This window comes from Cornus florida, unplaced genomic scaffold (genome assembly GCF_030987335.1).
Source record: "Cornus florida cultivar Cherokee Brave unplaced genomic scaffold, ASM3098733v1 CherokeeBrave_3.0.0_Hap2_Chr07, whole genome shotgun sequence".
In the NCBI taxonomy this organism is placed as follows: domain Eukaryota; kingdom Viridiplantae; phylum Streptophyta; class Magnoliopsida; order Cornales; family Cornaceae; genus Cornus; species Cornus florida.
The window spans coordinates 12,979,758-13,001,891 of NW_026775577.1; the positions used below are offsets into that span (position 1 = coordinate 12,979,758).

A 22,134-nucleotide genomic window follows, 5' to 3' on the forward strand; every position below is an offset into this window, starting at 1 on the left:
GTTGAGGCCATGCAATATCCTTTGATGTAGAAGAAAAACCCCTTCAATATCCTTTGTTTGTGGTGGTGGACCGGTTAAGAAGAGGCGGTGATGGCCGGGGTTTTAGAAAGAGGGTGTTGAGGAAGAAGATTCGGGTAGTCTTGTAATTTTACAATAATAACTATTAGTTTTTAATTTAATATTTTAAATAATAAATATAACTTTATCATTTTACATGAATTTGGAGGCAACTTGATAATATTTTTTTAATTTAAAAGAGTGTTTAATTTTAGTGGAGGGGTTTTTGGTTTTTGTGATTTTCTTTGATATCATGAACTTGGATACTTCTTTAGCGTATCCATTTAGTAATTAAATTTAAGTGAAGTTTACTGTATCGAGTTACTAAAGTTTGGTGGAAGTCATCTGATTTGACTTGATAGGGGGAGGCTACATGATATGCATTATTCAATAATACTACTGGTCTTATTTTGCGATCAAAATCACAATTGGACCGAAGCGACGATTCGGTACCCTTTTTGCCACTCCTAACGTGTTTTTTTGTACACCCCTATGAGTATATGGACTCTTACTTTGGAACAGTAACAATTAAGTGCTTTATTTTTAAAGTATCGTTCAAGAGTATCTAGGAAGTGTCATTGTCTAACATAATGTCTATAAAAATGTATGTGTTTCGAGTAGATATTCGGTGCACTTAACTAATTTAAGTCGTGTGCACGTATCACAAACGACTTAAATTAAACTAATGCACCGAGTTCATTGAATATTTATTTTATACTTATTAAATCAGATCTTATAATAAGGACATCAGTATTACTCATACCACAATTACAAGAAGGACATCAGTGTTACTCAAACCACAATTAAAAGAGAGGCCGATGTTAAAATTAGAGGGCAAGCCCCTATTGTAATTATCCGGAAAGAGTCAGGGTTAAAATTTTATATATATATATATATATATATATATATATATATATATCTATATATTTCTTTTATTTATATACGGAGTAACTGTATTTTCAAGTGGACCCACAAAGGCAATGCTCCATGGGACCATGACCCATTTGTCAAAATCATTTAAAAAGTTCAAAAAAATAAGTTTTCAATCGTCCTATAATAGGATGTGAAAGAGAAGTGCAGCGAAATAAAAAAATCTCTACGACTCCACAAAACCCATTTCAATCTTCTGCATACCTCACTAAACCTTATAGGCTTATATATATGAACCAATTTTTTTTCATCTTCTGAACCAACACATCTCTCTCTGGGTGTCAAAAAAGGGGTTTCAAGAAACAATTCTTCGTACTCTGTTTCTCTCTCTGAGCGTTAAAGCACGATTCTTGATTTATCTTCATGGATAAATACATAGATTCGAATATGGTGTATGGAGGAAATGGGTCTTCTGATGAGAAAGAAAGCTCTGATTCAAGGAAGCGCAAGAAGCCATGCCATCATATAGATTTGAATTTGGTGTGTGGAGGAAATGGATCTTCTGATGACGAAGGCGGCTTATATTCAAGGAAGCGCAAGAAGCCATGCCATCACTATAGTGCTCAAGAGATTCAGAAGCTTATAGAGTAAGCCCACCATCAATTCATATCTTTCTGTGTTTGTGTATGTATATATATGTGTGTGTGTGTGTTTGTGTGTGTAAATTTCACGATGTAATTTGTTGATTGAACGATCTTTTATCTCTTTCTTTATGCATGCTTAGTGCTTGACAAAATTTCTACTTATGATTGAGATGCATGTTCTGGGAATTATTATCTTTTATTTGATTTTCTTTATATTCTGATTAGAGTATTTTGATTGTTATATTAAAGGTTTAAAATTTCTAGTTTGTTTCGGTTATGCTAGAAACCAAATTTTTTCGTGTACCTTCTGGTTCTGATTCTTGATTGTTTATTTTAATATAGACTAGAGCAAATAAAGATGCAAAATGAGCAACTGAAACTAGAGGTTTGTTCTGATTCTTGAATGTTTAGTTTGGTATGTTCAAATTTTGTTTTTCATCGCCGTCCTCATCCTCCCATATGAATAGGGTTGGCCACATATGAATAGGGTTGGCCACATGAACCCTCTTTTTCTATTCTATTTAAATTTTGTTCTTAATGGTCTATTTTATTTGATGCTTGTCGTGGTATGTGTTGCAGCGTGAAAGATTGTCCTCAGAACTGGGAGTGAAAGGCCTTTCCCATGCGTTGGGCAATCCTATGCTGCCATACATCGAAAAGTCACTTATAATTGAGACTGCTGGCAGAGCCAGGGATGAATTGAAATGGCTTTTGCATGTCAATGAGCCCATGTGGATCAAGTCTCCGATAGCTGGGGTGGTATATGTTCTTAACTGTGAGGTCCATGACAAGCTTTTCCCCAGAGTTAGTCACTTGAAAAGTTCCAGTGCTCTGATCGAGTCATCAAAGTGTTCGTGTGAATTGAAGATGGCTGGAAGCCAGTTGGTCAACATGTTACTTCATTCAGTTAGCTCTTATACTCTCTTTTTATCCCATGATTTGAATTAAGCTCATACCATTTGAACTAACAGTTTAATTTCTGCAGGAGAAATGGATGAATTTTTTCCCCACAATTGTTAGAACAGCAAGGACAATTGAAGTAATTGATACTGGAATGTTAGGAAACCAGGGTGATTTCCTTAAATTGCAGCTGGTACATAGCCTAGCCATGAAGTTGTTTTTCTTTTTCTGTTTTAATCTGAAATTTTGGTTATGAAAAAGCTTAACTGAGTCAAATGACCCATTGATGCAGATGTATGGCCAAATGCATATTTTATCACCTCTTGTGGCACCTCGAGAATTCTTATTCCTCCGATTTTGTCAACAACTAGAGCCAGGTTCGTGGGTTGTGGGGGACGTGTCCTACGATTGCTCCAGACATAAAATTCAAGCCTCCCCGTTTCGCTCTTGGAGGCTTCCATCTGGTTGCATGATTCGAAATATGCCCAATGGATACTCAAAAGTGAGGTCTCTGTAATCACTTTCGTTATTCTTGCCTATGCTACAAATAGAATCTAGACATGAAAATGCTTTCATTAGTAGATTCATACTTCCTGTGACACAAGTTGGGACTTGATTTCTAGACTACGTACTGTGTTGTCTCTCCTACTTTTTATTATAGAAAAAAAATATATATATACATATATATATATATATAGATGAAAGACATCCTACATTCTCTGTTGAGTTGTGGTATTATTAGTAGATTCCTTCTTTGTCCATTAATTGAGTTGACTATTAATTGATGATGAGGGTCATCAGAATCGTAGTTAATCTACCACTGGCTAATTAGACTAATCATATCTGCTGCACATCCCCATAGCACTGGGCGCTGGCATGGTTCAAGCTGTGCTAGATGCAGGGGGATCGGGTAAACCACCAAAAAGGGGACTTGAAAATGGATACAAACAGCTCCATTGTTATTTGCCTAAAATAAGGCTGGTTATCTATGCATGCCTCTTTCATCTCGTACGTTCACAATGTCGCTTCATCCAACAGCAAATATATGGTGCCTTCCCAATATTAGGCTCTAATGTGACTCATTCATACTTGTCATAAACTTGAGTTCTTACATACTTGTCCAATAACCTTCTACACGTCCCTCTTTCTAACTTTCCCGGCAGAAAGGTGCCTCTGGTATCAGATTAAATATTGACACCAAATTCTTAATTTGATAGGTTACTTGGGTAGAACGTGTGGAAGTGGACGATAAGTCCCAAACTCATCATCTATTTAGAGATTTAGTATGTAATTCTTTAGCATACGGAGCACAGCGATGGGTTATAACTCTTCAGAGGAGCCTTGAGAAATACACATACTTGCTGAGGGAAAGAGCACTTACTCAACAAGGTACTCTTTTCCAACAAGGTATTCTTCAGAGGAGCTTTGGTTAATATTCTTTAAATTTTTATACTCGTTCAATGTTTGTTGTCCAGTTAGAAAAGCGGCGATGATTCTTTCCCACAGAATGGTTTAGTTTTTCTGCGCAAGCTTGTTCATTCCAAGAACAAGGGATATCCCTCCATTATCAGAAATGAACAATAATTTTCGACTCTGCATTCGTAGTGGCATGGTTATCAGTGCTGCTGCATCTCTGTGGCTTCCTATCTCTTGTGACACTCTCTTTAACTTCTTTAGAGAAGTGAAAACCCGAAATCAGGTTCCTTAACCAAATTTTTTTTTTTTTTTTAAAATGTGATTATTATATTGAGACCATTAGGGAATTAGTCTTGATAACAGGCATTAACAATTACGATTTATTTCCATTTGTTTTACTGTGGGATGTGCACTGCAATGGAAATCCAGTGCATCGGATTGCAAACATGTCAACCGGAGCTCATCCTGGGAATAATGTATCCATTATTGAGGTCATTTCTTTCAAGCTTTATTACTGTATGGAGCATGTAAAATCACATATTAATGAAATGTCCATCTAATTTTTGTTAATAGGACTTAGTCGAAGAGGTCATTTATGAAATTCCAAGAGCAATCTCCTAATAATAATTAGTGAAAATGAATGCTTATTTATGCTACCAAAAAGACCAGACAATGTCATTTCCAGAGTGGGTTGGTTGCTTACATGTAAAATTTAAGCCAGCTTGTTGAACACTCTTTGAGGTAGCCACAAAAGAAAAATAGCTTGCTCTGGCGATAATGCTTGACAGAGAGTCTCTTATTCATATTAGTAACTACACTCGGAGTAATTTTTTTATGCAGCACTAACGATTTAGTGATCATCTTTTTGTAATTCCAGAATGTTTCAGTTTATGCTCCTACCTATTTAACCCCAGAATGAAAAAATTTCATTTGAAGCTCTTGGGAGCAAGAAATTTATAATTCAGTGGTTGATTTGTAGCAGACTTTTTTCTCCGGAGAGAAGAAGACGACGTTGATGCTTTAAGAGAGCTGGGTTGACCCTTTGGGATCACTAATACCATATGCCCCCATAGATTCTGAAACCATCAAGGCAGCTATAAGAGGTGTGAGGACGCCCATATTTCCATCAGGGTTCGTCAGATCTGGTGATGGCGGTTCTGACAAAGGAACCGGAGCTTCAACCAGTACAAGTAGCAGCAAATCTGGTGGTTCACTTCTCACAATGGCTTTCCATATACAGGTCGACGGGGGCAGTTCCATTGCCGATGTCAAAGCTCTCGTCTGCTCCCACATTCAGAAAATCAAGGCCGCTTTGACTTGCTCTAAATATGCTTGACCTGGGATGTGTTCACTGTCTGTGGTACTGCTGTGTCTTCTAATTATAGGGATTTTGATTGATAAGAAAGTTACATGGAATGGTTTAAAACAGCATTGACTTTTAATTCATTGTATATGAATATATAAGAAAGTTACATGGAATGGTGATAAAGAAGATTGCAGCATGTTTTTCTCTATTTGGTATTTTCGTAAAGAATTCTGATCGAATGACTTTGTGATCATTGATGGAATATGTAGTTATAGTAGAACTACAATGTAGTTTTATGTCTCCTTCCTTGTAGGGTGGTGGATTCTGAATCTGAAACTCCCAACCCCCAAACGAGAATACAGTGGACAGTAGCATGTGGCATTTAACCTAAAACCCCCTCCCCCCCAACTTGAATGTAGGCAAGATTTCATTCCATCAGCCTCTAGCCCCTCTACTCACATAAAATTGACGGATTTGTTAGGAGTCTGAAAGTGGGACAATTTCAATTTATGTGAATGAGAATTGACATCATGATGTCATTAATATCTTTTACAATTATAATGACATCATTACTCTTTTTCCCTTTACTTTATATGGCATCTTCTCTTATCTCTAGGTCTTGGATGTATGTGTCCAAATTATATAATCTACTCTTTTATTTTCTCACCGAGTGTCTATCTATAAGGCACGGACACTTCTACGAAGGAGCCGTATCCAAGTCGTGTATCGGACACTGACACTCGTTGGAAAACCTTAGACACTTGTCCATGAATAAAAATAAATTTTTATTATTTTGGACACTTCCCCGACACTTCCAAACACACTTTTAAATATTTATAATACAAATCTACCGATAATCTTAAAAATAATATGAACACATTCTAAAATATTCAACTTTTTTCTTTAATAAAAATCGACATTATACACATCTCAAAAGCGAAGCATTAAATGATTTGTTTATTTAAAATAAAAACACTATTATGATAAAGTAGTGCAATAACATATATATATATATATATATATATATATATATATATCATTAAGAACTATTAATATAAAATTAGAAATGAATTATAATTTTATAATATTATTACTCAACACATGTATATAAATAAAAATTTATATTTATATATAGCGAATACAAACCTTACTTGCGTCCTACTTTCCAAAAAATTGGCATGTCCTTGTTCCATACTACATAGGTGTGCGTGTCCCACACCACATAGGTGTCTATTAAAAGCACCATGGTCAATTAATTAATTAATTACCCTAGGCAATCTCGAAAAATGTTTTCGTTTCTCTTCTTCTTGGTCTTTCATCATTTTTAGAAGAACAAGTAAAGAAGAGAGAGCCGGGATGGGAAATAGAAAATTGGCGCATAGCTTTTAACGGTTTTTGACTTTTTGGTAGTCAAAATAAGTTGTTGAATAAATTAAAAAGTTTGTCTTATGTCAATAATAATTCCAAGGAAAGACAGGATCGATAACATTTTCCCCTTTTTTTGGATACCTTCTGATTTTCCCGGGACCCAAACAGCCCAAGGAAGGACAGGATCTTGATTCTTGAGTCTTGACCTAGACTTCCCATTCCGTTCTAACAATACTAATACGCTATTCGACCATTCTGGACAGAATTGCAGTAGACCAAACAAACATAAAGCTTAGCACTGAAAATAACATCCACTTTGAAACAGTAACATAACATCAAACCAAACAAACATGGATTTTTTGTTTCTCATGGAAACATAATAAATTTGAAAATTTCCAAAACCTTGAGTAATACACCGATATCATAAACTCGGACACTTCTTTACCACCACCTACTTCACCATAGTCATTGGTATCGAGCTACTAAGTTCTTTTGGTGGAGTCATCTAACTTGATTGGGGGAGGCTACACGATGTGTATTATTCAATACGAAAACGAAACTCTCATTGATAATAAAAAGTCTGTGTTAATCCGCAAACGTTCTAATTGCCATTGGCTTCAAACAGAAATGGTTCATTTATTTTCTATATCAAACCTTACATGGACATTACAACCAAAACAGTACTCAAAAGACTACTACTGGTAGCCTCTCCACCGGTAGTTGAAGTGAGCAACTTTCTCAAATATCCTCCGGGCCATTAATTTCCTGGACAACGAGATACGACAATGTAAGCCAAAATATTGAATTCGGCTTGTTTTTATACAAAAACTTACAAAAATAAATAAATCCGGTGTGTCACCTTGTTCGCGAGTACAGCTCCATCAGGGATCTCCAGTTTAACTCCAGATTTGGCATTAACCACCACTTTCCCCTGGAGGAATTATAGCAAGTTCAAGAAAGAGTTAATTAAAAAGTTAACAAGTACACATTTATCGGGATGTCACAGTTAATCGTGAAATGGGGTGAAGAAATGCGATCAAACATGATTAATACCTTGAGAACAATGTTGGCTCCAAAATAGACATCACCAGTCACCTTCAAGCTATCAAGCTCAATAATACTGGGGATGGTCTTGAAACGGCTTAAGAAGTTAGCAACCTGGTAAAAAAAAAAAATTTAATCAGCAACATAATTTGAAAGTTGCACCGAAACAAAAAATCAACTTTCCGGAATTAATCTTGACCTTTTTAAACTCAGGTCCCAATTCGATGGTAGGATTTTCAGGATTTGTCCTTGCTTTATTTCGGTTCACAAAGCCATCTTCTAAGGTGTAAAGATCAGACTGTAAACATCATATGGATGTGTTAACCAACCCTCAAATGAGCACAAAATGCACAAACTCCTAAAATGATTTCAGAGAGAAGGTTAACCTGGACAAGAAGCAAATCTGAGGATGCTTTCACGGGAAGAAAACGTGATCGAGGAACATTGATACCAATAGCATTATCGAAAAACTGGATTGCAAAAGATCACATTATAGAGACTAAAAAAACACTGTACTACAAAAGTGAAAGGAAAGGAATAGAGAGTTGATTGATGAGTGTAGTGCACACCTTAATTGCAGCACCAGCTGCTGTTTCCAGCTGAAGAACTTTGACCCCATCCACTTCCTGAAAACCAGATTAACTTCATCATCGGAACATGAAAACCAGCTTGTTGGAGTGTGAACAATATCAAGGAAACGAATGAATACCTTGGGGTTTGGAATAATCTCCATCTTGAGTGCATTTGCTTCTACAAGTCTTTTAATTGCCTTCAGGTTCACCCACCTAGAACAACAATGGTGTGAATATCCAACCATTATACTTTTACATGTAAAACGCCATGACTTGAAGTTGTTTCTTTCGGTAAGTATGACTTACAAGTTGTTGGTGTTGAAAATTTTGAACTTCTCTATTGACTTGAATTCATTGACCTGGATGAATCAAAAAGCTCAAACATCAACCTTAAACTAGTTGTAATATGATTCAAACTATGGTCAAAGCTGGGGCTTCTTCTTCTTTCTTTCTTTTTTTTTCCCTCTTTTTTGTCGACGATGGTGGTGTTAGGCCTCTTAGAGCACCCGAAAGCTGGGACTTGGTCAATGTTCCGCGATGGTTAAACTATCAAGTTATCAACACCTAAGTTTTGAATGACAAGCCCCAACTTATACATGTGCTGCCCTGATGATATCATGAGGTCTTGCAGAATTGAACACTCTCACTCTAACTTCACATTCTGGCAAATTAGGTCCCTCTGTTCTCGATCGTGGCCAAAATCATAATTTTACTTGCTATTAAAATCCAATATCAGATACCGTTATCCACAGGTTGGTACAAAAATTATTCAGCTGGTAATAATTACTAACTAATAATGGTGAGTCAGGAAATTCCATAAACTCGCCCCAACTTAGTCAAGGAAAAAGAAACAGGTCGTATTTGCTACTCATTCAAATCATGGGATGGATTGAAAGAAAAGAAACAATTGATGTCTCTATTTCCAAGGTGATATCGGCTATCCATAAATTAATTGGTAGAACTGCAGAAGCAGTTGGCACAAGTACAACCGTACACAAGCACTTCTGTTAATAGCTAATTCTGCTCTGGCAGTAGTGGCAGCCTTTCCAGTAATAATGATTAGTCAATAAATGTAATAGGATTTACCTATGTTCTCCTGCTATTCAGTTATGGTGTGTATATCTATATAATTTCAGAAAAGAACGGGTGGAAACCTAGTGCTGAGTTATGCTGACACATAATAAAGTGGCCAGTGCAGATGCATGTAGAGTGAAAAACAAGGAAGACCACAAAATAAAAAGTAAAAACAAAGGAAGCAAAATAATAGAACTGGAACTCACGTGTTCATCAGGAACTTGTGCAATTTCTAGGAGCTGCAATACACAAAGGCAAGGAAAACATTATTAAGCAACTCTATACAGTATAAATGCAGACAGTTAGTTTACAGAACAGTGAAATAGAACTCATTATTTCCAGGTTGAAAAAGCTTAACTGGATATGAATGAGAAACTAATCTAGGAAAAGATCACGTAAAAGTGTAAAACCCAAATGTATTCAATTATATATATATATATATATATATATATATATATATATGAGAGGAATATTTAAGTCAATTAACCACAGACCACCATTTGTAGGGTTGAAGTTCCGCAACGGACATGGGTGCATTTATCCAACATATATAGGGGAAATTTTTTTTTAAAAAAATTAATTTTGATGCCACCACTGTTGGCTTCCTAGAAAATTATATAACACAATACTTCAGCACAAAGGGTTTGTGTTTATGCGTATTATTTAACACAAAATATATTGAGAAATAAATTTATGAAACTAAACACAAGTTTTTTTTGTCATCAGATTAGATCTTGGTATTTTGTTATCTGATTCGATCAATTCAGCTTTGATTTGGTTCAAATCCATTCCATCATCACCTCAGCCTTCTTATAGATTATTTCCATTAAATCAGGGCAATGCAAGACGCAACAAAGGAATAGGTTGGGAAAGGTTAGAAGGCCATATAAAGCTGTATATATCTTAAATTTGGAAGATCAAATGCAATTGGAAGAATTAGACCGTCTTCTGACATGTTTTATGTCTACCTTCACTATCCCCATCTCTGACAGAGGCAGAATTACATTAACGATATTTCAGTATCATGAAAATATATTTTACATACCTGAACCTTCCCATCATAAGAAATCAGAGTGCCACCTTTCACATCAGCCAATGTCTTTGGTGTAACCTTCAAAAGCATAATAAAGTTATAGAAAAAAATTCTGAAGAAAAAAAAGATCTAATTTACAACAATCTCTTGTGAGCACCTCCATACAGTACTCGTTCTTGTTCTGAATCAAATGGTTTAAAATTTCTGTAACACTGAATTAAGGAACATAACAAAGCAACTGACTTGACCATTATAAGCAGCAGCAATATAGGAGGTAAGAACCAGTAATTTAAGAATCATAATAAGGATACTTAAATCAACGATAGCACCCAAGTTATCTGAGTTGGCAACAAAGATGTATTCCTTGCCCTGTGAAAGGATGAAAAGGAAGGATTAATAATAAATTAAATAATATAACAGAAACACATAAAAACAAATTTGGAGAACAATGAACTGGAACATAAAGAAAAAATAACCTGTGATAATAATGCATCGAGCTTGCCACTATTCATCAAGGATGGGAACACATCACCATGTCCAGGAGGATACCTTCACATGAAAACAGTATTCATAAGGTGAATTTAAGAATATGACAGGACATGAACAGTATTCATAAGGTGAATTTAGCAAATATGACAGGACACTTTAATAGCAGTAACCTCAATTCTCGTCATCAGAAATGAAATATAATAATGAAGAATGTATTTATCCATGTAAATGCAAACAACGAGACGTCCAAATCTTCTTTTTGAACAATAGGATAAATTTAGCTGAAAGAATTTTAAAAGTAAATCTAAACAAAATCAGGCAAGCAAGAAAGGAGACAAACAGATAATCACTTCATTATTTAGAAAGGACATAGAAGAGCAAAAAGTTAGAAGTCACATGGTAACACCATCTGTTTGAGTTCAACTGATTCTAGTATTCTAACAGCATAAAAATTAATATACTGGTCAACAGACAAAACAATCGAAAGAAAAATTATATAGTACCATCCATCCTTGGTAGTATTTCCTTTGCACGGCCAAGGCATAAAATCTTCAACAACCAAACGAGGGTACTGACTCTGTGTAAATCAAAGAATGAAGATGAGATTCAAATTTTTAGAATCCAAGAAATACCAGAAGTGGATAATAAAACAAGTGATCACATAAACGATTTACAAACCTGATTAAATGTATGAATCTGAATGTTTGATTTGGTATATTTTTCCACAATCTACATTGAAAATTGCAAGTCAGTACTCTACTAAGATCTGAGAACTTTAAAAGGTAAATGCAAATATCATTCACCTTCTGTGTATCATCGTGCGTGTTGAATGAGTTCATTAGAAGCAGAGGAACATTGCATCCATACTTGGAATTGAGTGACTATACATGAATCAAAGGATCAGTTGCAACTTTCAGGAAAGAAGGTATAACAAAAATGCTAACCAGATAAGTAAAAGATATCTACTATAATATAAAAGAGACCTCAATTTGGATGACAATCAAGTCCAGGAATGTCAAACCATTACGGACTTCGATAACGGACCTGCATCACAAAAATACTAATGTAAGAAGTAAGGTACATGGAGAATCATGGCAGGCAAACGTTAAATAATATATGAAAACTTGAACAGTGTATTATATGCTGTCGAGAAGTTAAATATTGATTATTGTGTGCACCTTTTTTTTATAAGAAATTACAAATTAGCATACCAGCAATATTTGGTTATCAGAAGATAAAATAGTCTTTGTTCATAGAATCGTGAATTATTCAGCATTCTTGAGTAGATGTTTATAAATATTATTTTCCCCCTCTTTTCTACCAGTCTTGAAACCTTGATTTAGGACTAGAAAGTTGAGACACAAAGTCACCAGGACAAAGATAGACCAGTGACGTTTATAAAAAAATTAACATCTTCCTAACGTGAAATCTTTAGAAAATTGAAATGTTCAAAGATCTGGTTTAAGAAAGAATCGCAAATTGACAAACGGAATCATATATGACATGGAATTATTTATGGATGACGGGCATGAGGTGTCCAGGTGTCACATGACAAGGTAAAGTAACAAGTCCAATTGAGAAAGGATGGACCTATGCTCCTCTAACATGAACATTATTTAACAAAGTACCATTCTAAGGTCTTTAATAAATATCATGCTTCCTCAGCTGGTAGCCAAATGAGCCCGATGGGAAAGAAAACTTAAATAGTATAATCAAAGGGACCTATACTACAAGGGACTTGAATACATGGATTCATGTATGAATGACAGTTGCCTGGGGATCATAAGAAATTCTCAGGTTAAATTCAAGAATCGAGGAAATGAAGGATGAAGTTACACTCTTATTGTGTGGAGTTTGCAGCACTCCCATTATGAACCATTATGAAAGTGGCCTGACTAATATCTCAGCAAAGAATACTGCTACTTCCACTGAAAGGCAAATGCTGGGAAGGGGAAAATTATATAAAAGATAAATATTTTAAAACCTATGAATTGAATCTGGGGTTCCATGCATCTGCCACAATCACATAGCAAAAAAAAAAACATCAAACATCAAGAGGAAACTTCTTTTATGGTGGGTAAAATCTTAAGAACAGAGCCGAGACAAAGATCTTCTCCCAAATGGAACTAGTGCAAGGCATCTCATAAATCATTAGGAGACATTTGTTAAGGATTCATATGATTCAGTTGTACAATAAGGCCAGGATTAGTTAAAATAATAATAAAAAAGAAGGTAAATGCATACTTAGGACCAGTACAGCCCATAGTTGTCCCCAATCCTCCATTAAGCTTTAACACCACAAGTTTGTCCAAAAGCTTCTTGGTTTCGGCAGGATCTGCAAAAATTGAGATGATTATATCCTACCTAAAGAGAGCAATCGAATGGGCAAATTTGTCGCAGATAATTAAATTAATTAGAACCATATAATATTCAAACAATTACCTTCCGGTGTCGGTGCTAAAGTGTCATAAGGAACGACAATCTTATCAGTAGGGGTTTGGATTTTACTCCAGTCGACATGTTGCGCTTCGCCACTTCAATGAATTAAAAAATAAAAATAAAAACCACAATTTTGTGAAAATTAGATCTCAACATATCCATATACACACACTGATCAGTAATAGTTAACAAAAACAATCATGAATCGCAATTGTACCTGAGATAGCGAGAGACGAGGTTAATGAATCCAGATTTCTCATTCTCGCTGCAAATTCGAACACGAAACTAGTTTAGCCAGAGATTCAAAGTCAGATCTGCGATTCAATCACTCAAGTTCGACAAAAGGAAACGAAATTTGAAACATCAAATCAGTAGAATACTTGTGAACGAATCAAAATTGAGAAAATTTGAGAAAAACATCAAATCCGTAGAGTACTCGTGAACGAATCAAAAATGAGAAAAATTGAGAACACTCGCCTGATTTGGTTGAGGCCAGCGACAGCAGATTGAAGCTTAGACAGCTTCTCGGTATCCGCAGGGCTCAGAGTAGCAGTAGCCATTGGAGACTAATACAGAGCACCGATCTACAGAGATAGATAGAGAAAATGGAGGACGAATATTACAGATTCGATCTAGAGAGAGAAAGGACAGAGAGAGATTGGAAGGTTGGGAGTGAAGAGTTGTGAGGAGGTGGTGATAATGTTTGGAATTATTTATATAAATGTGATGGTGAGAGAGTGTGTGTCTGTATGCGTGTATATATGCTTGTGTGCATATATATATATATATATATATGTGTGTGTGTGTGTATTGTGTAGCTTATGAAGGATAAATGTGAATATGGTGGAGAAAGCAAACAGATGGCACATAATCTACGTGATATCAATGGAATTATTTATATAAATGTGATGGTGAGAGAGTGTGTGTCTGTATGCGTGTATATATGCTTGTGTGCATATATATATATGTGTGTATTGTGTAGCTTATGAAGGATAAATGTGAATACGGCGGAGAAAGCAAACAGATGGCACATAATCTACGTGATAGCCAACGGAATTTTAGGCTTTGAAATTTACAAAAACTGTGTGTTTGTGTGTGTGTGTGTGTGAGAGAGAGAGAGAGAGAGAGAGAGAGGAGAATATGCTGGCGAATATGAAGTGCCCCCACGGAAATTGAGATTGACTAGCGCCATTTCCACGCAAAAGGTGAAATATTTGGCTCTGTTGGGTTGAGTGTGTGCTCTGACTTCCGTGATGCCTATAGTAAAATTTTAATTGTCTAGAAAGTTTTTGACATTTCTAATTCTTACAAATGTGTGATCTGCAAAAAAAAAATAATAATAATTCAGTAATAGTAAAATAATTAGAGTTTTATAATAATCTAAGAGCCTTAAAATTTTTGGTCATACTTTATAATTCGATTTATATTTTGATAGATTTTCTTCTTTCTTCTTTCTATACTAAGGGCTGTTTGGTTGGAAATAAAATGGAAGAAAAAAAAAAATTAGGGCTAGTTTGGTTAATACTTTTGCTTTGCATCTTTTATTTTTGCTAATGTAAACAAAAGCACAAAGTATATTTGGTAATGTTTGATGTCATTTGAATAGTATCGAAACGTTTTCAAAATTAAGGTTAAAATCGAAAATATTAAAATGATGCTTTTATTTACTTTGGTATTGTAGCAAAACACTGCCCAAAAAAATTATAATTATTTTTTTTGAACTAAAATAACATTTTTAACTAGCTTTTCAAATTTGCAACATTTTTTACGAAACATATTTTCATATTTAAAAAAAAAAAAAATTACAACAAATTTATGTTATCAAACAAGTTTCTAAATAGTGTTAAATACACTTTAAAACAGAAACATTATTTCTATTTCGAGTCAAAACGAAAGTACAAAGCAATTATGATTACCAAACCAGTCCTTTTATTTTGTGCTTGGTTCAAAATTTTGGCAGGAAAAGAAGGTAATAGAAGGATTGGGAGGGATAAGTCACTTATGAGTTGGTTTTCTTGTATGGAATGGAAAAAGAAGAAAACGTTAGCATCTTTAATAAAACTTTGTTAATAGTAAATTTGTTTAAGGCAAAATTTATAAGTGTGGTAGTAAATTAATTGAAATAGTTTTTTTTTTTTTTTTTCTAAATATGATTATTATTGTTTCTTTTCTTTTCTATCATTAATTAACCAAAACAACAAGTGATTAACATTATTATTCTTTACACACATATATAACTTCTTCTTTTTTTCCCTCACAAACTAAAGGGAGGTGGACTCGGCACACTCCTTCCGGGAGTTATAATATCCCATAAAAGTCAACTTTAGTTGTTTGAATCTCTTCCCTTTTGGCCCCATTTTTTTTTCCACTTTTAAAATTTTTTATAAAATGGTATTAGAATTTAGAAGTACAATAAAAACTGAGAAAATGAAAAAATAAGGATCAAAAGGTTATACCGTGTTTGTTTTTACAACTGAGGGAAAGAGAGACAAATAGGAAATGAAAATGAATTTGTTTTCTTCAAACAAAAATAAATAAATAAAAATTGGTTAGAAATATAAGTTAATACTAATAATTTATAAGAAGTAAATTAATGTTTTGCCCTTTCTTTGTTTTGTTCTTTTTATTCTTTGCTATCTTCTCATTACGAAATTAATGGTATCCAAAACTACTCTCTTGTTTTTTCCTTCCCAATTTTATATGCAAAACCACTACCACAACAACAACAAAAAAAAAAAAAAACAAAAAAAAAAAAAGCCTACTATAAATTTTTTAAATGAGTTCTGTTTTAGAGTCTTAATCACTATAGTGCAACCAATTACCATATACCAACACCCGCATAAACCGACGATTCTGTGCGTGACAGCCAACCAAAACTGTCACATGCAAGAGAGACTTGAGTGCTCAGAATTCACACTCTTATCTACAACTTTTCTATGCCACAGCCTATGCTCTATGCCACAGCCTATGCTCCGGAGATATTTGTCAAATTTTTTATTTATTTTTATCCGACAAACTAGTGGAACTAGGTTAGAACACGGACGTACCCACTCCAAAAACCGAATCCTATCATCCGAATAACATATATAAATGAGGAAATTTGTCACCCTAGATAAGTTCTCAACCATTTTGGAGCAACTCTGATCTGAAAAAGTTGGGATCAAAATCGGATCTGCTCACGCTTCCTGTGAGCTCCATTCCTCAGTACCACCCCAAACCAACAGTCAGTCCGCTTCTAATAAAACCAACCTAACTTTCACACACACACACACACACATATATTTTATAGCCAATAACTTTCACATGCGATGACAGAAAAAACTTTCATATTTTTTTTAGTTAAAGACTCCTAAATCATACAATGTGTGTATAAAAATGCAAAAGTAAGATTGCATACATTTGTCTAACACTACAGTGACAAGAACATTGTGTACTCAAACTTTCACCAATCTAACAGTGACAAGAACATTGCGTTTTCAAACTTTCACCGATCTAACATTCTAACAAACAACCGGCAGCTAACAATGACACTGACACGAACATCGTGCACTCAACCAACTTGACAGCGGAACTGAACTTAAGAACTAACCCTATATGCATATGTATGTGGAACCAAAGGACCATCAAGATTGCTAGAAACAACATAAGAATAGTTCGGTTTAGATCTTTACAAGAATCTAAAAGAGGAAATAATTTTTGGAGAAAACTAATGCTTAGAATAAACACAATTCTCCCAAAAAAATAAAAAATCATTGTGAAAAGATCAAAAGACTGCCAACCAAACTAAATTTCAAACTCAAAACAACTATTCTTCTCCGGCTCTAGAACAGTGAGATGAATCTGAATGTCAAAGCAGGCACAAAAGCCATCTCTCAGTCCAAGACACCAAGGTACACACATGAAGAAACTTTCTTCACAATCATGCCCAGAACTGTTGTCACACTGGTAATGCTTGTTCAGAAGTAAATTATGTGTCTCAAATTCTCAATCTAAAAGTTCCCTACAACCTTGAATCAGATAGTTTTACAATGAGACAAAAGAGAGGTGCAAAACCGAGTCCAAAGAATTCGAGCCACCAGACGACAAAATTGAAGTAGAGTTGCATAATTTACAGGTCAAGATTGAAAATCAACAAAAACACGAAGCATTTCATAGATAGTGGAACATCAAATTCTAACAGTTGAAGAGAAACAAAGCGGTAAAGAAGGAAGACGACAACGACCGAATTAGACTTTGCAAAGCTGCAAAAATGACTACTTCCAGCCACCATAGATTCACTTTTGTGTTATCCAGCAGCTAAAATGCTACGGTTGGTCACCTGAATCAATTCCTCAACCTATTGATTAATCTCTCTGTTATCATAGGAAGCTGCACTAAACGAATTCTAGTGGAGACCACTATCGGAGTGAAGGGCTTTCCCAGAAACCATTATAAGCAAAGGCGGATTCTCTGCTCTTCCCTTTCTTCACCAGTTATTGTCGACAACTGGCTCTCTCTCTCGGCTAAACATCTCTTATATGGTACAAACCCCTTCTTGTACCTATCAGTGCTGGCTTTTAATCCTGCAAAGGCAGCTTTTTCAGTTGGCTTAAACAGGGACAACGAGATTTGCTCATCTTCCTCCTTATCAAAAGAAAGACGGCGACTCTGGGCCTCATTCTCCCAATTTGTGTCACCATCTTTCCCTGCAGCTACTGATTCAGGGTTCGAACTAGTCCAAGACCCTTCCCTTTGGATCTCCCTAAAATCAGCAGATGGATGTGCTTTCATCGAAACCGGGTTATGCAATGGAAGGAAAGGAAATGGTGTGCCTCCAAAAAGAGTCCAACATGGCAGACGACATCCTGAACTTGTTTCTGCTGGATTAGGATTTTCTTGTATGTAATAGAATGTTGTAGGTGCGCCATGCGGTAAGTGACTCCATGTACTTTTACCGGATGGGAAGTCCGCCTGTATTAAATTCCACGGGACTGTTTGTACGGGTCTCTCGTCACTCGTGGCTGGAGATGGTGACTTGCAAGTTCCCGTGGTTGGAGAAGATGGTTTGTCAGAATCCTCGATTAAGACGGTCTTCCCAAAGAGCTTCAGGCACTGCTGAGAAGCTGCCTCAGCCAAACCCTCTTTAACAAAATCAAGTTCCTGGGGAAATAAGTCCAACTTCTTCATAGACGAACCAATGAAACAAATAAACAAGAGCATAGTCAATGCATAAAATTTATCATTCAAGTGTATTACAAAGGAACATATAGCTGAGCGTTAACAGAACAAGTACCACGGGGACTTGGCAATCCAGGCCTGAACTAGCAGTCTCTTGGACTGGCAACAGAGATCTGTTTTCTTCAGGAGATGGATTGGATTCAGGTAAGTAACCACAGGGGTTGACACCGGCAGCAGATGAAACCGTTGACAAGCAACCATTTGGTGTACTTGAATCTGTTGTACCTAGTGTGTCTGAACCAAATGCAGACAATACTGAAGTCGGAGATTGGTTTTCTTGGTCTGAAATTGCAGACTTTGGAGATGAAGACCTTCTGGATTGCTCTGGAAGCAATCCATCAGTTTCAGTTTTAACTACAGTTGCAAATTTACGAGGATAAGGATGCATGGGTTTCCTTTTTGGTCGAGGAGGAGGAATCTCAATGGTTTTTGCATCACTGCTACTCTCACGTACCACCTAATCACATTAAAACACAGGAATCAATACAAAAGCAATTGTGAAATGGGCAAACCCTTGAGATCGTTCGCACGCCTTGGGGTCATAATTTAACTTACTTTAAAAGACGAGATACAGATATAATTGTACAGAATGGGTACTGGAAGAGGGCAGTAAACCTTAGAGAAGAACTTCTGAGCATGACTCCTAATCTGAACCGTAGTTTTGGTACCCACGTGCTCTGTAGAAAATTGAAGTCATCTCAGCAGTTAGAAGCAAAGAAGGGTGCATAAGGATCTAGGAAACATCAACATTAACCAAAAATATACCTTCTATCCGTCGCCAAGCACGACCATAAAGCTTTAAAGCTTCAAGGAACTTCTTATGCTCCTCTTCTGTCCACCTTTCTCTTTGTTTTGTAATCGTGTATGGCTTCCTTGCCTGTAAAAACAGAAAACACAACAAAGAAGAATGAATATGGGAAAAATGAAAATCTCATATCAATGATATCATCCATTCTTGAAATAGAATCAGCTCAAAGAAGCACAGACCTTTGGAGCATAGTCATTACTTGAAGGAAACTGCTCTGTTAGGAAAACAGTTTTTGACCAAGTGCCTCTACTTTCATCCTAAATCAGAAGGAACACAAATGCTAGTGAGAAGAGTTCACAAAATTTTGAACTTTCACTAAATGTCCAGAATTCCCAATCAGAGAACACAAGTTAAAGGTGGTTTCTCCAAACAGTGCCAACAGTTTTCTGAGATTTTATGGGAAGTTCTTATTAAACACAACTTCCCTCTGGCTGAAGTAAAATAGTCTTCTTCCAATTCAATTTAAATGCAAAGGAAGTGAATTCCTAAAATTATAGCCGAATTCCAAAATTATGATTCTCGTTTATCTAGCATGGAAACAGGCTATACAATAATTAACTTCTTCCCCTCTCAATTTCATCTGTAATCATTTTTCCAGCACATTCTTAAAAATGGTTATAAAAGATTGTGATTGGCAATTTTTATTTCTCTTTCACCATCATGTTTAACATTTCCAAGTAAAATTGTGAACTCATAAACATTTCTCACAATATTATCCCAAACAAAATAATGGAACATTGTTCTACCGCTTAACTTCCTAACCACAATAAATCTGTGTGTTCAGTGCGTTTTGTGTTTTTCGTTTTCGCCATCGATGCACCATAAGATCACATACAGGAAGAAAAAGAATGTAAATGGAATGAAATGATAAATAAATCAAAGATGAGCATTTTCCCATTTGTTTTGGAAGGAATCAAGACAATTGTGGAAGAAACCTTCACAATTGTTATATGCTGCATTACTAAAAAATTTGCTTCCGAAATGGGAACCACCACCCAACTACCTAACAGAAAGCAGCCTCCAAATTTTCTTTTTCTCAAGACTGCCTCTTTCATTCCACAGTATTATAACATTTGTTAAACGCATAGAATGGAACTTCTTATTATGTAAAGACAATACCAGAATAAGTCTGGTGGACAAGCACACGCAATCCAAACTTGCTCCCTTGTTTGGCATACTCCAGTTCACAATACTCATGTTTCTCATATGGGAAATGATTCTTGCACCGAATAGTTGCATTGAATTGCTAGACCTACTCTTTTAATTGGCCAATTATGCAACAAATAAGGAAGTGTGGCGCTCCACTTAGTTGTATTTGGTATAAACAGCCAATTAAAAAAAGTGTTCGGTGTGAGTGTACTCTTCTCATATAATGATATAATTTAACCAAATTTAATCTTTTATTGAACATCAACAATTATTACACAATATCAGAACACAACAATTATTACACAACACTCATGTTTCTCATACTATTATATGATTTAACCAAATTTAATCTTTTATTGAAGATCAACAATTATTACACAATATCATAGCTCATAACTGATGAATCTTAGATATATTATGAACCAATAAAGAAGTAACAGCTATATGTGACACTTAACCGACAAAAATTGGAATTAAAATAAGGAACTTGGCTTCAAAATTTAACCAAGAAACAAGAAATGATAGTGATCTGTGAACCACCAATGGCGTTCCCTAAGATAAATAAACAAATCATCTTAAAAAGAAATTATGCAAAAATTAAAAGGTTCTTAATTTAATATTGCATACCTCCACATCAATAGCTGCAGAAACCATCTTCTTTTAATCAATTTCACCTTCCTATTGCCTTTGGCCAAACACGACTTCAATTCTTAGACGACTTGCTCAACAAAACCTGCTTTATACCTTCCCCACAATTAATCTCACACACAATATTCATAAATTATAACTTGCTTCTTCACAAATCAACATCGAATTCCCCCTAAAATTCGAATCAAGTTTCGCCTTCTCCTCTCAAATCAAACAATTCTGTACAATTACAAACTCTTTTCTGGATCCAAACATAACAAACAAAACCAAATCTCTCTCCTCTTTTCCACCTAATTTCCAGCTTTAACCACCTGAAAACCCTTGAATCAACCGACCAAATGATCGATGAACCACCTCAAAGTCTTATTGTATAGAACAGAGACGCTGATTCATTCGAGATCGAGATTTTAACAAAAAAATACGAAACCGACTGTTTTCAGAAGATAAAAGGAAGAGAAAAACCAACCTGACCGAACTAAAAGCTCAATAGGTAACAGAAAAAAACTGAGAAAAGTACAAGAAGATATCAACTAAAATACACCGTAACACCGACAAGAAAAAGTAGCTCCGGAATCAGTTTTCCCGAGAAAATAAAATAAAAACTAAGAGCTGAAGCAAGAATTAAGTCAAACAACAGGGCAAAAGGAAAAGGAAAACGAAAATGGTTTTCCGATGACCGAGCAACCTTGATACGACCACCAGAAACTCAAAAGCCGAGCCTTGATTTTTCTGGACACCGTTTGGCTGCTGAGAAAGTAGAGAGAGAGAAAGTGAAAGCAGGAGGAAGAAAGAACCAGCTGGAGAGACTATGAAAAAACAGCGAGAGGAGAGAGAGAGAGAGCTGTGATTGTGAATTTAATTGCTTTTAGGGGGTTGGGAGAGAAAAAGGAAGAGAGAGGAAGTGCCACGTCAGATTGTATTTTTTCTGTATTTTTCGGATTATTTAGATATTTCAAGAAAGATCGAGAAATATATGGAATCTTGTGGCTCACGTCGAAAGACAGCCCGGACACGTGGCGCACTCTTGTCACGACCTCGGCTTTTTCTTTCACATCATTGTTTTCTATAGTTGTTGACACAACATAAACTGTACTCGCGAG

At 35.5% G+C, this 22,134-nt stretch overlaps 3 protein-coding genes across 7 annotated transcripts; 1 reads left to right on the top strand and 2 right to left on the bottom strand.

Annotated features, from left to right (window-relative positions):
* Positions 1-1,126: 1,126 nt before the first annotated feature.
* On the top strand, positions 1,127-5,399 carry LOC132266420 (homeobox-leucine zipper protein HDG12-like). 3 transcript variants are annotated; one of them, XR_009468616.1, is made up of 8 exons: positions 1,127-1,574; positions 1,914-1,956; positions 2,151-2,477; positions 2,557-2,664; positions 2,764-2,973; positions 3,689-3,860; positions 3,947-4,378; positions 4,870-5,399. XR_009468616.1 is itself a non-coding variant. In XM_059767286.1 (7 exons), the coding sequence occupies exons 1-7, from the start codon at positions 1,351-1,353 to the stop codon at positions 3,985-3,987; spliced, it is 1,125 nt and encodes a 374-aa protein (XP_059623269.1). In that variant the 5' UTR covers positions 1,127-1,350; the 3' UTR covers positions 3,988-5,399. The 3 variants fall into 3 exon arrangements, 2 of the variants coding, with proteins under 2 accessions (XP_059623269.1, XP_059623270.1); XM_059767286.1 differs by having other exon boundaries at positions 3,947-5,399; XM_059767287.1 differs by lacking the exon at positions 1,914-1,956 and having other exon boundaries at positions 2,159-2,477; positions 3,947-5,399.
* A 1,727-nt stretch (positions 5,400-7,126) lies between these two features.
* On the bottom strand, positions 7,127-13,966 carry LOC132266421 (UTP--glucose-1-phosphate uridylyltransferase). Its single transcript, XM_059767288.1, has 21 exons — positions 13,690-13,966; positions 13,430-13,477; positions 13,216-13,307; positions 13,018-13,108; positions 11,757-11,817; positions 11,577-11,654; positions 11,452-11,502; positions 11,277-11,350; positions 10,761-10,833; positions 10,596-10,653; positions 10,442-10,488; positions 10,297-10,362; positions 9,458-9,490; positions 8,484-8,536; positions 8,315-8,390; positions 8,175-8,231; positions 7,992-8,075; positions 7,805-7,903; positions 7,615-7,719; positions 7,421-7,492; positions 7,127-7,326 (listed from the first exon to the last, which is right to left on the bottom strand). The coding sequence occupies exons 1-21, from the start codon at positions 13,770-13,772 to the stop codon at positions 7,300-7,302; spliced, it is 1,428 nt and encodes a 475-aa protein (XP_059623271.1). The 5' UTR covers positions 13,773-13,966; the 3' UTR covers positions 7,127-7,299.
* Positions 13,967-17,255: 3,289 nt separating this feature from the next.
* On the bottom strand, positions 17,256-21,887 carry LOC132266422 (protein REVEILLE 1). Of its 3 annotated transcripts, none has more exons than XM_059767291.1 (6): positions 21,014-21,887; positions 19,417-19,494; positions 19,195-19,306; positions 19,045-19,106; positions 18,485-18,886; positions 17,256-18,351 (listed from the first exon to the last, which is right to left on the bottom strand). In XM_059767291.1, exons 1-6 carry the CDS (start codon positions 21,038-21,040, stop codon positions 17,641-17,643), a joined length of 1,392 nt encoding a protein of 463 aa, XP_059623274.1. In that variant the 5' UTR covers positions 21,041-21,887; the 3' UTR covers positions 17,256-17,640. The 3 variants fall into 3 exon arrangements, with proteins under 3 accessions (XP_059623274.1, XP_059623273.1, XP_059623272.1); XM_059767290.1 differs by having other exon boundaries at positions 17,256-18,369; XM_059767289.1 differs by having other exon boundaries at positions 17,256-18,372; positions 21,014-21,886.
* Between the last annotated feature and the right edge of the window lie 247 nt (positions 21,888-22,134).